This window comes from Gastrolobium bilobum, unplaced genomic scaffold, assembly GCF_033153095.1.
Source record: "Gastrolobium bilobum isolate Gb01-03AN ecotype WA unplaced genomic scaffold, APGP_CSIRO_Gbil_v1 utg6164, whole genome shotgun sequence".
In the NCBI taxonomy this organism is placed as follows: Eukaryota; Viridiplantae; Streptophyta; class Magnoliopsida; order Fabales; family Fabaceae; genus Gastrolobium; species Gastrolobium bilobum.
This window is the reverse complement of record NW_026896481.1, coordinates 187756-202790: the sequence shown is the minus strand read 5'-3', so window position 1 is coordinate 202790 and position 15035 is coordinate 187756. Positions and strand designations below refer to the sequence as shown.

Here is a 15035-nt window from a genome sequence, read left to right as displayed (position 1 = left end):
CACGTAGCGAACTTGGTGTCCACCAGAAACATGCCACATCAGCAAACTGAGTTTGCTGGGCACTATAGTGAACTTGCCCACGTGACATATTGAAAAATAATACTGTTGGTGTGATATTTGGGTGAAAAATTTGGGGAATATTGTTATAAAAAAAAAATTGGGAAACACTGCCATTTTGGTGACCGTTGTGGACATGTTGGATAAAGATTTGCATAGTGCTAAACCATGGTATGAAATGAATCAAAAGTTAAAAATAATTAGAATCAGACTTTGACAAGTATAATCAGAATAGACTTTCTAATTCTTTAAACTTTTGATGGTGAACTCAGATAGGTAATATAATTATGTTCATCAGACAGCATTACTAACTAAGCACACGAACTTATCTTTCCTCAAAAGTTAGCACTAGTAATGACACACAAAGATTGCGCTCAGATGTTTGGGCCCATGCATATAACAATCAAGACAACTCGGCTTAAATTGGTTGGCGTGAGGCTATATCTAAGTGGAGGGTCATAGGCTTGTCCCATCATTTGAAAAAGATAGAATATGTACCATTGCCACTATCATTATAATCATATATATACTGCTAATTGCTACAACAAGTGGGGGAGCAACGTCTGGGGCCTTTGTATTGTCTAATTTTCAAAAATAGTATAATTTTTTTTAAAATATTATAGTATAGGCATTGATTGAGTTTTAAAAAGTGGTATAATCTTGCCAGTGGCTGAGTTTTTGGATTATTTCCTGGCTTCGTAATTGGCTGCAACCCATCCTAATTTAAAAGGAAAATCCCAATATATATATATATATATATATAAGGTTATTTTAATTGTAAGTATTTGGATGAGGATGGATTACAAGCAGTTTTATAATTATATTTTTATAAAGAAATTATTTTTTACACTTGAATATGTGATCTTTTAATTATAAAAGTAAGTTTATAGCTGCTCTAAGGCTCATTATCTCTTAGTTTATTATTAACAATAACTAATTTAAAGATTTTGATATATAAAATATATAACTTCCGAGCTCTTTAAGCCAACAAAGAAAGAGCCATAGAAAATTGATTCTCTCATAATAGCAAACCACCACCCCACCAATATATATTGGTATATGTATGCTCAACCAGAGCTATTACCTATTAGATTGTACCCTTTTAAATAATTAACATCTTCAATTCTTCCTATCTATTCTTACGCAACACAACAACTCTAAGGTGGTTTTGGTTGTGAGCTTTTCAACGGATATTTATCTTTCTCAAGTATGGCTTTTAGAAATACCATGTTTGTTTCAACGTTTTTTTTACCAAAAACTCATCTATTCAATTTGTCTAGATTTATGAGAAACATAGATATCTGCACTGTTTAGAAACTCAATTTGAAGGTGGGATTTTTCAGAAAACCGGTTATCTGGCTATTAATGCACTGTTGATTTCATAAAGTTACCTAATTTTCCCAGTAAAGTTTTTCCCACCAAACAACTTTTTTTTTTCATTTTTCTACCTATCTCACTTTATCTATCTTTCTAATCATTTCTCTATCTATCTCATTTCCTTACTATTTCAAAAAAAATTGATGAACCAAACGCCCCCTAAATCTCTAACTCTCTAAAAGCTTTCATTTAACACATTTGTACTTGAATTGAATATATTGCAGTTGCAAGAGGTTTATGAATGTTAGGAGGAGACTTACAATCATGGGTGCTCCCCAAACTGCAACAAGCCCTCCTCCTCAACTCTATCCTCAGGAACTTCAGCTTAAGCTTTACCAGGCCTTCATTTTCTCAATTCCCATACTCTTTTCCATTATTCTCTTTCTCCTATTTTACTTGTTCTACCTCAAGAGAAGGGCTTCCTCTCTCTCATCCTCTTCTCCACACTTACTTCCAAGGATTTCATATCCACCAACTACTTATCACTATCATTCCTCAGTAAGTAAGACTCCCTTCATCTCTTCTTTTCCCTATATATTTAGTCTGTGATATTTATCAGATATTCAATTATATTTTCCAATGGTATTACATATTGTTGCATTATATAATTCAACTATATGTAATACCAAAGTGAAATATTTGGATGTTAGCACTGCACCATCCATTTTATGTGATCAATTAAATTATCTAAATATTAGTCTTTTTTGTTGCTAATTCCACAGCCTTGCCGTTTGGATCTGACCCTGCAATTTCTGGAAAAACTTCCAAGAGTTTTATTTGATGAAGATTTGCGAGCAAGGGATTCACTGTAAGTCTTTTCTTTTCTTTTTTTTATATATTTTCTTTTATAGAGGTTTTCAGCTGTACTTAATTAGTTGCTATTTGTTTCTTTTTCCTCTCTGTTTGGTCTTAAACTTAAAATGCTTTGATCTCTATTATTATACTACGTGTTCTAGAGCATGTAATTTGGATTCATATATTGTTTTCTATTGTAAGTCCACCTCCAGCTAGCGTGTCTTTGTGATCATTAAACTTATTCTCAACCATTGTGTTGTTCTTTGGAAAGCTGGAAAATTGTTCGAAAAAGTTATATTTATAAACTTTTTGTTTATAAACTCTTACAAACTACAACAAGTATGATCAGTCATACTTCAATCAAGAGTATATAAATCGGTCATACTTAATGTAATTTGTAAAAAAAGTTTATAAACGAATACTTCTCCAAAATTGTTAGCAGAATCTTCAATTCACAGATTGTACGTTTCGAATATTTAATGGCATCCACTATTTTCATAAAAAGTGCCACCTGAAAAGAAAGTAAAAGAGTTAAGTAGAATATATGAAAAATGATTTTTCTTTTCTTTGGCACCAGAGAAAATAATTGGCATATTTGAAGGTGTCCCAACTAGAATAAAGTCATGAAAGAAATAGATAAACAAATTCAGCATGTGTAATATGTTGGTTTTTTTTTGTCTTATTAAATCCGATTTAATCTGGCTGGAGTACTGTCAAATCTAGATTAGGGCATCTCTCCCAACACTATTTTTTTTTTCTTTCAAAACTCGAATTTGAAACCTTTGATTAAGGATAACAAATTCCTTATTACTTGAATGAATAGTTATTAGTAGTTCCCTCTTTTTCCATTTCCCGATATTCAACCTCTTATTTCTATTAATTTGATCTAATAGAGTTCTGTCCATCAATATTTTATAGACAAATGTTCAAAAAAATTACATGTGATTTACTCTTTTATCACGTATTTCCTAATGCTTTTTTTCTTATCATTTATCTCACTATGATTTTGTTCATCCAAATCCACCTTTAATCATTAGTAATTGAACTAACTCGCGTATTTTATCTCTATTTTACCTGCATAAAAAGTTACTAATTAATCTAATATAAAAATCTTGGTCACGAGCCAAAAATTGCCTTCAATGATTTAGTGATTTTGACCAAAATTTAAATGATAGATTAGTGATTTTGATGTAAGCAAGATATGGATAAAATGAGCCGTTTAATTCAATTACTAACAATGTTAAATATAGACTTGAATGAAAAAATCACAAAAAAAGTAATTAAGTGATAAGGACAAAAAAAAAAAAACATAACGGAATAAATGATAAAAAAAAAAAAAACCACATGCATTTTTTAAATTTTCCCTATTTTAAAATTTCTATTGTTGAGCGGGGAAGGATCCGTTTATAAATTTTTATAAATTATACTATGTATTCCTAGAAGTACATAGTGTAACCTAGTATACTTCTGAAAATACATAATGTAATTTGTAAATAAAAAATTTATAAATATAACCCTACCCTTGTTGCGCTACATAAAAAGCTGTGAAAATGCATGATTGAAATGAAGCTAATAGCTTGTTGAAAATTTTGCAAACAGATGTTGTGTTTGTCTGGGAGAATTTGAGATGAAAGAAGAGGTGCTACAGATTCCTTATTGCAAGCATGTGTTCCACATTGATTGCATACATCACTGGCTACAATCAAACTCAACTTGTCCACTTTGCAGATGTTCCATCATCCCCACTATCAAGTTCCTTAATCCAACTCCACCTATTAATATTATATCAGACCCACCCCAGCAAGGTGCTATCATTTCAGACTCTCCATTACAAATTCTATCATTGCCACCTCAACCAGAAGATGAAGCTGGTGCTTCCTCAAATAATGTGAATTTGTCAAGGGAATGATACGTTAGTCTGAATTATAATAATGCAACGATTTGAAGGGAGGAATATTCAACTATATATACATCAAGATTGTGTAGTTGTCCACATTAAAAAATCAAAACCAACCATTTATGAAATAATATTTAGCCCTTCTATTTGTACATTGGCAAATAAAAAGACAATTTGATGCAACTACAGTAAATTTATATGGACTAAGGGCTCTAAAGTGTCCGGACTCCAAGTGAACTAAATTTTGATATATTTTGAAGGATGAGACTTGGGAGGTGATTTGGGCTTAAATAGTTGTTAAATTTTTAATATTTCTTTCAATTATTAGATTGATCTAATTTTAATTATTATTTTATTTTTAAGATTTTCAATATTATTTGGTTTATAATCAATTAATTATTTTTATCAAAGAGAAATTTTTTTTATTTCTTTTTAAGAATATTTTCTGCTGATTGTATTGTAATCGATTATCATTAAGGGATGTTTATAACTAACTATATTATTAAGGGTTCGTCACTTCTACAATGATAATAGATGAAAAAATTTGCAAACATATTTATACTAGGATTTGCTTGTGGATCCTGGCATTTAAAAAGAAGAAAAAAAAACAGAATCCACATGCATATCTTAACTTTCTATGTGTTACTATAAAATTTTTCATCTGTAACAATATAAGAAGTATTAAAGCATATTTTTAATTTGACCTTTTCTTGCTTACCACAATTTTTTATGTATTCGGTATCAAATGTGAGTTTTTGGTACGATGGAAATGAGTATGTTTTCCTCAAATGGGTGTAGATCGAATGTCTATGTTAATATAATATTGATTGAAAAAGATAGCGGACATATATCATATAACTTTTACTGAATCCTAGGATACGATAGTAATAAAAGGAAAACAAGATTACCACAAAGGTTGAAAAAGAAGATTTGCCACTAAATTACTAGGCAAAATCCATTTTGAAAAGCTAACAATGTCCGTCCAAATAGGGTCCCAGAAGAGGTGAAAAGCTAAAACTTTTCGGCATAAAAAATGAAAAGGTTAAAGTGATCATGCCAATACATTTATAATACTTAAAAACCCGTTGTGAAACAAACGTAATCGATCCAAAATCAATAAAATTGATGATCTTGAACGGCTTTAAAAATAATACTAATAATTCAAACAACAAAAAATTTGAGCTAAATAAAGGTGGATGCCAAGTTACAAAGGCGCACGGTTAAGTGTAGCATGAAATGCCTTCTCTTCGTTTTTTTTAGATATATTGTAAGTTTGAGCGTTTCACACATTATTAAATGTGAGACTGACAGATATTAATTTATTTTCAATTTTTTATGTACGTTGTATGTTTAGATATTTTACTTAATTAGTGTCCAATGTGGGATTCCAAAGAACATAATGATTATTATTTCTTTACTTTATTCTATATGATATTGCGGAGGGATCCATTTACCACCAATTAAATTTATTACTTCTTATCATCAAATTTTAGATTTTCATCAATCTGATGGATATAATTAATTGGATGATATTTATTAATTAATTATTAATTTTTAATAAATTATAACTTGCTGAAAATTAAGTGTTAAAATTTAATAGTAAGAAAATTGATAGTAAGTATATCCTGCACATATGATATTTGTTGAATAATTATTATTTAGTCTTATTTGATTTTTATTTTGTAGGACTTATTTTATGATTTAATTCACACAGACAGACACGATGTATGTTGGTTATTTTTTATTTATTTTTTTGGTAAAAATATATGTTGGTTATTTATTAGAGCTTGGATTGCATCAAATATTTATCACCGTTTTTGTATTTACCATGATCGTAGGTTGGCTTTCAATCTTCCATTAATCACTTTTATATCAAGCAAGGAAAAAGGACGAGTAAGCATAAATTTGACTTCAAAAGGACAATTGGCATAGATGAATGCAATTTGACCGACCAAGGAATCCACTCTATATGGTGTTAAATTACGGCTAAGAACATAACACAATTTTTTGTGATTGATTAGAGAGAAAAATGTAACATATTCCATTCAACTTTAACTTAATGAAAAACTTCTATACACTTTTTTGAAGTACTCTTATATTTGTGAAATCAATTAGCCCCCAAGAAAGCTATCATAGGATCATAAACAACTTGTTTAGCATTGACACCCATAACAAAATCAGCATGAGCATAATCTTCCTTGAACACTACCACAAGCTTGTCCCTATCATGATCTTTGAGGTCATTGAGCAAAACCTTCACATCTTTTACATCAGATAGCGTATCTTTCCCTCCATAGCTTAGAAAAAGAGGGAATTGATTTGGAATTGTGGTCATGTCATAAGGAGGAGGAACTGGTTTTCCATAGTGAAGCATATTCTGTCCTGGATCACCATAATCATACTTTGCTATTTTTCCTGTTCTGATCACTACTCAAAATCCACATGAAGAACATACAATAATAGCAAGGTCAATAAGAAATATGTAGTAACTATTAGTCCTAATCAGAAATTAAAAAAAAAATCATTCCCCGTTAAACTCAGACTAACAAGGGTGAGGTGAGGATAATTCTTATACGCAACCTTACCCTTGCATATTTGCAAAGAGGCTGTTTCCTGAAAATGCATAAAAGAAATGCTTCAAGATCAATGAGTATACTTACTTTGAGCTAGATGGATCAAGTTCTTAGTTGATGTTGGTTGTGGTTCATGATCAAGCAAGACATCTATCCTAGAAGAATTTATGCAGCAATTTGGACCTAAAATTTCAGGTTAAGCAATACCAAAATAATGTCAATAACTGCAGGAATCAGAATGATATATAAAGTGAAATTTCTTCATCCCACCAATAACATGTTAAGTACCTGTGAAAATTGTCATTAGGTTTGAGCAGTTCAGGTTTAGAGTATTGCAGATGCCTTCAAGAAATTTGGATGCAGCATCCCTGCACATTAGAAGAAGAACATAATTGTTACTGTTTAAATTCCTTTCAGTTTCTTTCATCCAAAAAGTTAACTCTTTTGCACTCAAAGACATAATTGCACAAAGAGATAGTAAAATTCAAGGATAAGTTTTTCTATTACTCGTTTGGAATGAATTCATGGAGGCCTAACCAGTATATGTCCTGTTACATTAAGAAAAAGGAAAAAAAAATTATCAAGTCAAATTGTATTTGATTGGTATTTAATCAACATCAACGTCAACATCACTTTTTCCTCAAACTAATTGGGGTCGGCAATTGATGAACCAAAATAAAAAACAAGAAAAAGTTGAAAGGAAAAGAAAAATAAATAGTATGACTTCTGTCTCTCACATCAGCTAAAAAGATGTCTGCAGCAAGTTTTGATGGCTGAGAAGGAATCTGATCCATATGAGCAATTGGGCAAAGTAATGCAGCTGATCTCAACATATTCAAAAGCTGCCCTTGAGAGAGAGCAGCTAAAGCCATCAAAGTTCCCTAAAATTTTCAGGTTATTGTTATATATATTCACTAGAAAGATAAGAAAACCTCAAAACACAGAGAAATAAGTTAGGAACTCACCAAGGAATGACCAACATAGTGCAATTTTTGACCAGTATGGTTGTACACATATTGGACTGAAGCAGAAAGATCATAACTAGCTAATTCATCCCATGACCATTCCCAATAAGCCTATACATAATGAATAAATCAATAACAATCAATTAGAGTAGCTATAAACTGGTTTAATTTACTGAAAAGTCTGAAAATTAAAATGCATAAGTAAAAGAACCATGTCATTAGGGCTAAGTGATTTGTGTCCTTGGCTATATTTTGTGCCACGAGTATTGGCAAGCCACACATCAAACCCATTGTCTGCTAATATAAATGCCAATGATTCATTTGGGGAATTGAACAGCCATGATATAGCATCCTGAAACCACACACCCCATAAATTATATTTAGTTGAGTACTCACAATGTTGCCTTTACATTTCTAAAATCATCAAAGACAAGCATGTTAGCTTCTCATATAACACAACTTACAATGAAGACACCATGTTGTAATAGCACAGGTGGCTTGTCTGCGGTCTTACCGGACCGCCCTACCGGCATCCTCTGCAGGCTTAGGATGTAGCCATCATCTGTTGTAACCTGAGACACACAAAAATATTACATCATAAAATTACCCCCCATTAAATCCTGATTAGCAAGAGTAGGGATATGGACAATTCTTGTACGTAGTCTTATCCTTGCATATTTGCATAGAGACTCTAATTCCTGGATTCGAACCCTTAACTTCATATATTAGCAAAATGCCTTTATATAATCAATGGCAGGTGGAATGCAACATGCTATAAATATGTACCTTATGTTCTTCACATGTGTAACCTTGTGTGTCTACCATTGTTTTGCATATACCATCATTGGTAACAGGAGAGGATGCTGGCAATTCATTGTTTGGATAAAGGGTTTTCCTCCCTTGTGCGGCTGTAATACAGAGCAGGACTAGTGAAAACAAAAAAACTGCAATGTTGGCCATTGACAATGTGATTATACCCACAACAGAAATAGAAAAAATGTTCACATTTTATAGCCTTTTGCAGAGCAAAGACAAAGTTGAAGGGGATTTTGCACGTCAATCCAAAAAAAGGCATAATTTTGTATGCATTAATAGGTTAATTACTAAATTATTAAATCACAATTAAGTATTTGTTCAGTTTGCATTGACGTGAATGTGAATACTAGGTTCTCATACTTGTTTGAGGGTTCATTTGTCTTGTATAAATGTGTTAATAATTTGAATTTTGACCTTTGATTATTGATACGTTACATACGTAAGTTACGTTCACCGCATTAGGACAATTCACAAGTCATAAAAGCAAACACTTAAGTAACGTTCTGGAGAGAGACAAAATAACAGCTTCAGCAAGTTAAACGTTTTAGGCTCACATAATTGTGTTCCAAACAATGGGTCTCATAAAATCAGATGTAGTGGGCCTTTTACAATGTCATCAACTAAATTATATGATCGTGGGCTCATATTTTATCGTATGAATGAATGAATTATTTTCTTCTCATTTTATTATGTTTACACATGTTACATGCGAGTATTAAATTATATATATGAAGTTATAAACATAAATTTAAAGTGCATACGAATAATAAAATAAGAAAAAGTAAAATAAAATAAACTCGAACAATTATTAAATCTTAATGAGTGATCTACTTATTACGCTTAATAAGATTATATGTATATATGAATTAGCTTATTTCGTATTTAACAATATTTTTATTAAGAGATTTTTTGGAATATTTTCTAAAAAAATTAATTTAAAGTTTCACTTACTAATTATTTATCTACCAAATTAAAAATTTAAAGTAACGTGTGAAACTTAAAATAATTATTGCTCAGGGTAAAATAATTTGTGTGAACCAAATATCATTAGCACAAGTGGTAAGAAACTTGTGTCCCTTAATCAGACGTCTCGAGTTCGAGCCCTGAGAATGGAAAAAATGATCTTGGGAGAGTCGCCTCTGCCTTAGATTCGACAATGCTCGAATCGAATTAGTCCGAAGGATGAACCTCCACTCACTTATAAAATAATAAAATAATAAATTTTAAGCTACACGAAAATCGATGAATATGTAGGAAAGAGATGTACTTTCCAACAATATGAGAGTCGTTGTTCTCATATAAACATAACAAAAAATAAAAAGTAAGCAAGTATAAGTTATAAATTGAAAGATTTCTTGGATTAGTATATGCAATGAAAATGATTAGAGCGGTGTACAATTAAATGGATTTAGACATCACAACTCAACCCAAAACTTTAAGGTGTTACGTGTATAAGTTCTTCTACTTATATCGTACTCACTTAGTCAAATCTTAGTTAATATAAAATTTCACTCACTCAAACTTGGATTCCTAACAAAACTAATAACTTACCATCTCAACCGAGTCAACAAACAGCTGCTTTTATAACATTGGGAGAAAGTGTTATTGTATTTGTAACATATATTTTATGGGTTCATTTTTTCTACATGAATGTAGATAACTTATCTACATTGAGCCCAAAATGACGTCGTTTTGAGGCGAAAATCAAGGTATTTTTGTAATTATAATTTATTTCAGGGTTATAATAGTCTTTTTATTATAATTTTTTAATTTTTCAACTCAAAACGACGTCGTTTTGAGAATAAATATAGATAAGTTATTTACATTCACTTTAGAAACATTAAAACATATTTTATTTTTCAATGCAAGGAAAAGAAAATTAGCTACGACTAAACAAGATAGATACCTATTTGATCTGCAAAGTGGGCTAATTTAGGATACCTAGCAGAACACGCTGCTTAGCTATAGAAGGCATGATGCATATCGTTATTGGGCCCAAAGCGCCACTCGATATGCTAGGAGGAGAGCTATGGAACACCCTTGGTAGCTAATAGAAATCGTGATGCATATAGTTATTGTTCTGAATCTATAATATGGGCCATAATGCCAACCGATATCTGTCAAATAGCTAATGATTTCCTCCATCTTATAAATATAGGTTCACTCCAATACGAATTTTTTTATTTTTGTGTGTCAGAAAACTCCTATACGAAACTTTTGTGTCCACTGCGCCACTATTTTTTTTTTTTCGTTTGGAATGGATGTTTAGATGTGACAAAATAGGTTTAATATGTCCAATTGATCATTTAACCTGCCATAAATGATGACGGTTGAGTTGAAATTTTCAATCCGTCAATCCGGTTAAACTCGTCTAGCCATAAGGCAGGTTGATCTATTACGTCTTTTTTTGTATATATCAAAGGGATAAGATTTGTTTACAAATTATTTTTTGCAATTATACTAATATAGGACCGGTCGTACACTGTGTGATTAATGTAGGATCGGTCCTACATAGTGTAGTTTGTAAGAGTTTGTAAACAAAAAAATTTCTAAATATAACCTGCCCCCTATATCAAATGGTATTTTATTTATCATGTCAAGATTTATGATATTCAAAATATTTATCTTAATATTCTTCTATAAAAGATAAAAGAAAAAGACTCTGTTCATAATAAAATTTTCTATATATAAAAGCGAAAATAAATTCCTAAAAACTGTCATACTAAATATTAACATATATATAAGCTTAAAATTGGAGAGAGAAAAAATTAATGGGCACGTTAAATGGAGTTAAATAATACTATTTTTAAAAAAAAATTATTTATTTTTTAAATATTTTAAACTAATTAACCTGTCAACCTGCTATAAAATAATAGGGATTAATATTTTTATCCCACTCTTATGGTGGGCCGAACTCCTTTACCACCTCCACACACACGATCAAGCCATCATCAATGATGGATAACAATAGCATCACCTCTCAGTCTGTTAAGTTAAAGCATTACAAATTTACAATGAATCCCCGCCTTGCAGGCGTTTAGTTGGGGCAAAGTTGTTTTCGCTTTAGTTGGGAGTTGGTTTTTGGAGGGAAAGGGAGGATTTTTTTTTTTTTTTTTGGTAACTTGAAAGGGAGGATTTTATTAAGTCTTTTCCTTGTTTGTAAGTTTAAAAAAATGACGGAAGAGAATTGGGAATTTTTGCAAAACCCTCGAAAACCCTCCTCGCCCTTAAAATTAAAATTACCCCAATTTGATGGATTTAAGGGGGAAAATTTTAAAAATTACTTATCTAACATTTGCATTAAAATCTAAAAACTGCATACATATGAATCATTTTTAAATGTGATATTATTAGAAAAATCTCAAATACTGTCAAAATTTATCAACGAAAAATATTTCGTCGAACATAGTGACGACGAAATTTTTGACGAAAATCACATTACGTCGAAAATAGAGACGAAAGAAGAATTGGCCATAATCACAGACATAAATTTTTTTCGGAAAAAAATTCAGTTAAATTTTTTGATAGAATCTAAATTCCGTTGAAATTTTTAACGAAAATATTTCTGTCAAACTTTTCAAGCAAAAATATTTCCATCAAAATTTTTTGAATAAAAACAATTGCGTAAAATTTTTTGTCAGAAAACATTTACGTCAAAATTTTCAATATAGCACATTTCCAGCAAAAATTTGTGACGAAAAATATTTTTGTAAAAAATTCTGATAGAAAATTTTTTGTGTTAAAATTCTTTATGGAATCTAAATTCCGTCAAAATATTTCCCTCAAAATATTCGACAAAAAAACATATTCGTCGAAATTTTTGACGAAGAATATTTCCCTCTAAATTTTTAACAAAACATATTTTCATTGGAAATTTTCGTAAAAAATTTTGACGAAAAATATTTACGTACAAAATTTTGACGAAATTTTTTTCTGCTAAATAATATGACTAAAATATTTTCGTCGAAAACTTTTAACGAAATTTAGATTCTGTAAAGAATTTTGAGATGCGTAAATCAATTTTCTAAGCTTAGTCCCTGATAGGGGAACTTCTGATGATACAATCATTGCGCGAGAAGTTATGAAGTTATGGTTGATTTTGAAATTGATCTTTGAGAAATCGTATAGATGACTGAGTTGACGGGAATTTTCTTCACATACCCCTTCAAGGCTTCAAGAATTCATCTTTTTCCATATTAATATGAAGTTGATTATGAAATGTGACAATGCCTCTAGTTTTAGCTTATTCTTTGGAATGTTTTGAAACTTAAATGCAAAGATATATCATGTTAATTATAGAAATCCTATTCCACAAGCCTGAACATCTGCAACAAACTTTTAGGTAATTAGCAAATTTTTTGCTGAGACTAATTGATGCAGTGATTTTACATTGCTCCATCCTATCACCTTGTTGTCATCCGTATTGGCTACACAACTGAGATCAGTGATTCATGAACTTCATCCATGGGAAGCGGACTCCTAAAGCAAGAGTGTTAGAGTTACATTTTGTGCAATCACTTCTTAATAAAAAAAATAAGACTTATATGCATTATGCATATGCATGAGTACATTGCGTGTCAGAATTCATTCATGATTTAAGGTATAAGGCAGTCAAAACAAAATACCTATATGCTAAAAAGATTAATACCATAAAAAATCTCTGCAAGAGTGTTAAAGTTACAACTTGTGCTTAACTCAAAAAATAAATTAAAACTGTGGTTGCTAACTAGCTGAAGTCATTCACCACAATCTTGGCAGAATTCAGTTGAAGGTTGAAATCACCAACCACTATTCAAATCGCAATATGAAGCTCTTCAAAATCGTCTCATACATTGAAGCAACAAGGCCTTCATACAAATTGTCAATTTATCAAACTACATGATAGCTTTGAAAATTAAAATAAAAACCAAAATATATCCCAAACTTGTTTTCCATCATCTACCCAAAACCAAAATACAATGGAGGCTTCTTTGATGGGCAGGGAATTACTTCCAAGTTCCAACCTTTCGAAACCAAGCAAGACCACCCTTTACTTTAGACAAACGATGGAGGTGAGAATGGGTTAGGGGTTAGGGCTCCGTAACCTTTGTAAAAACGGGGTAATTTTCAAAAGGAAAGTAATTGAATTAGAGCGCGTTTGGATGAGCTTTTTTTCTTCAAAAGCTGCTTTTTTAAAGGAAAAAAAGCACTTCTCAAAAAAAGTCTGTTTGGATGCCTGCTTCTGAAAAAAGCAGAAGTCATAAAAAAAGTTAAAAATCTACTTTTTTCAGAAGCTAAAAATTTTAACTTTTAAAAAAAGCAGAAGTCAAAAGCCAAATATTTTTTTCAAAAATCAAATATTTAAAAAAAAATCTAAATAGCTATGACTTTTGTAGAAATTACTTTTAAAATAAGAAAGTAATAAAAAGAACTTTCTTGAAAAGGAAATACAAACGAGCCCTTAATAGCAAGTGAGAAGCACGTGATCAATTAACGGAGTGTGAAGAAATTTTAACAGATATGCTTATTTGTTAAAATCACAAATTTAAGAAGGTTAATTACAACAAAGTAAAGTATAAGGTGATATTTTGAAACATGACACAAGTAAAGAGGGGTAATGTGTAATTTACGTAAAAAAAAAGTGACATAGAAAGAAGGGAAAGATAACGAGATCAGAATTTATAATTGTAACTTCGGGGCTTTGGGCCAATACAGAGTAGCCTTAAGAAAAGTAAAGGTTCCGCTAAACACGCGTTTTTAATCGACCGACAAGCCCGTTGATCACGGACCACATGTTCCAAGTCTTGCACAGTTTAATTATTAAAGGAAAAATAAAAAATAAAAAGTCTTGCACATGCTTTTACGCGTTCAAACTTCAAACTTTATATCTTCACAACTAAGTAATCAACTTAATTTATTTGCTTTTTATTTTACGAGAGAAATAACAACACGATAGAATCGGGGTTGTTCGGTCAAATTGCCCTTTTTTTAATTTTTTCTTATCAAAATACCTCATTTTCTAAATTATTTATTATTTTATTTATTAATTTATTTCTGGATAATCAAATATGATCAATATTCCACCTTAAAATTGTACTTTACACGTGGCATGACTTTATTCTTTGTCTGTAATTTAAGTAAATGAGACTAACTCCTTAAATAAATATTAAATTAAAAAATTAATATTAAATTTATTTAAAATTAAAAAATAATTCTGAGGCACAATCTTTTAAAATTCTTAAAAAATTTAAAAATATCAAATTTGTTATTATTAATAATAATTTGACTATTGATTCTTTTTCTGTTTGTCCAACAAATTTTTTTACTAAATTATTTTTTAATACAGAAATAAAAATAAAATTAATAATTATATTATTATTATTATTATTATTATTGTTGATAATAAATTTGATATTTTTAATTTTACATAAATTTTAAAATACAATTCTGATTTATACGCCAATATTTGAAAAATTTTATATTAAAAATATTAAATTTATTATTAAAAATTATAATCAGATTATTGATTTTTCCCATTTATTCAAAAAAAATTAATTCGTTTGATTTATTTTCTTA

At 30.3% G+C, this 15035-nt stretch overlaps 2 protein-coding genes across 3 annotated transcripts; one reads left to right on the top strand and one right to left on the bottom strand.

Moving 5' to 3' along the window:
* The first annotated feature begins 1161 nt into the window (after positions 1-1161).
* LOC133299938 (probable E3 ubiquitin-protein ligase RHA4A) lies at positions 1162-4260 on the top strand. Of its 2 annotated transcripts, XM_061499431.1 has the most exons (5): positions 1162-1264; positions 1659-1932; positions 2157-2242; positions 3829-3868; positions 3958-4080. In XM_061499431.1, the coding sequence occupies exons 2-5, from the start codon at positions 1672-1674 to the stop codon at positions 3988-3990; spliced, it is 420 nt and encodes a 139-aa protein (XP_061355415.1). In that variant the 5' UTR covers positions 1162-1264; positions 1659-1671; the 3' UTR covers positions 3991-4080. The 2 variants fall into 2 exon arrangements, with proteins under 2 accessions (XP_061355415.1, XP_061355414.1); XM_061499430.1 differs by having other exon boundaries at positions 3829-4260.
* A 1973-nt stretch (positions 4261-6233) lies between these two features.
* LOC133299933 (triacylglycerol lipase 2-like) lies at positions 6234-8624 on the bottom strand. The gene is made up of 9 exons (XM_061499426.1): positions 8451-8624; positions 8163-8236; positions 7876-8068; positions 7665-7775; positions 7437-7580; positions 7207-7247; positions 6988-7067; positions 6787-6882; positions 6234-6553 (listed from the first exon to the last, which is right to left on the bottom strand). The coding sequence occupies exons 1-9, from the start codon at positions 8622-8624 to the stop codon at positions 6234-6236; spliced, it is 1233 nt and encodes a 410-aa protein (XP_061355410.1).
* Positions 8625-15035: the final 6411 nt, after the last annotated feature.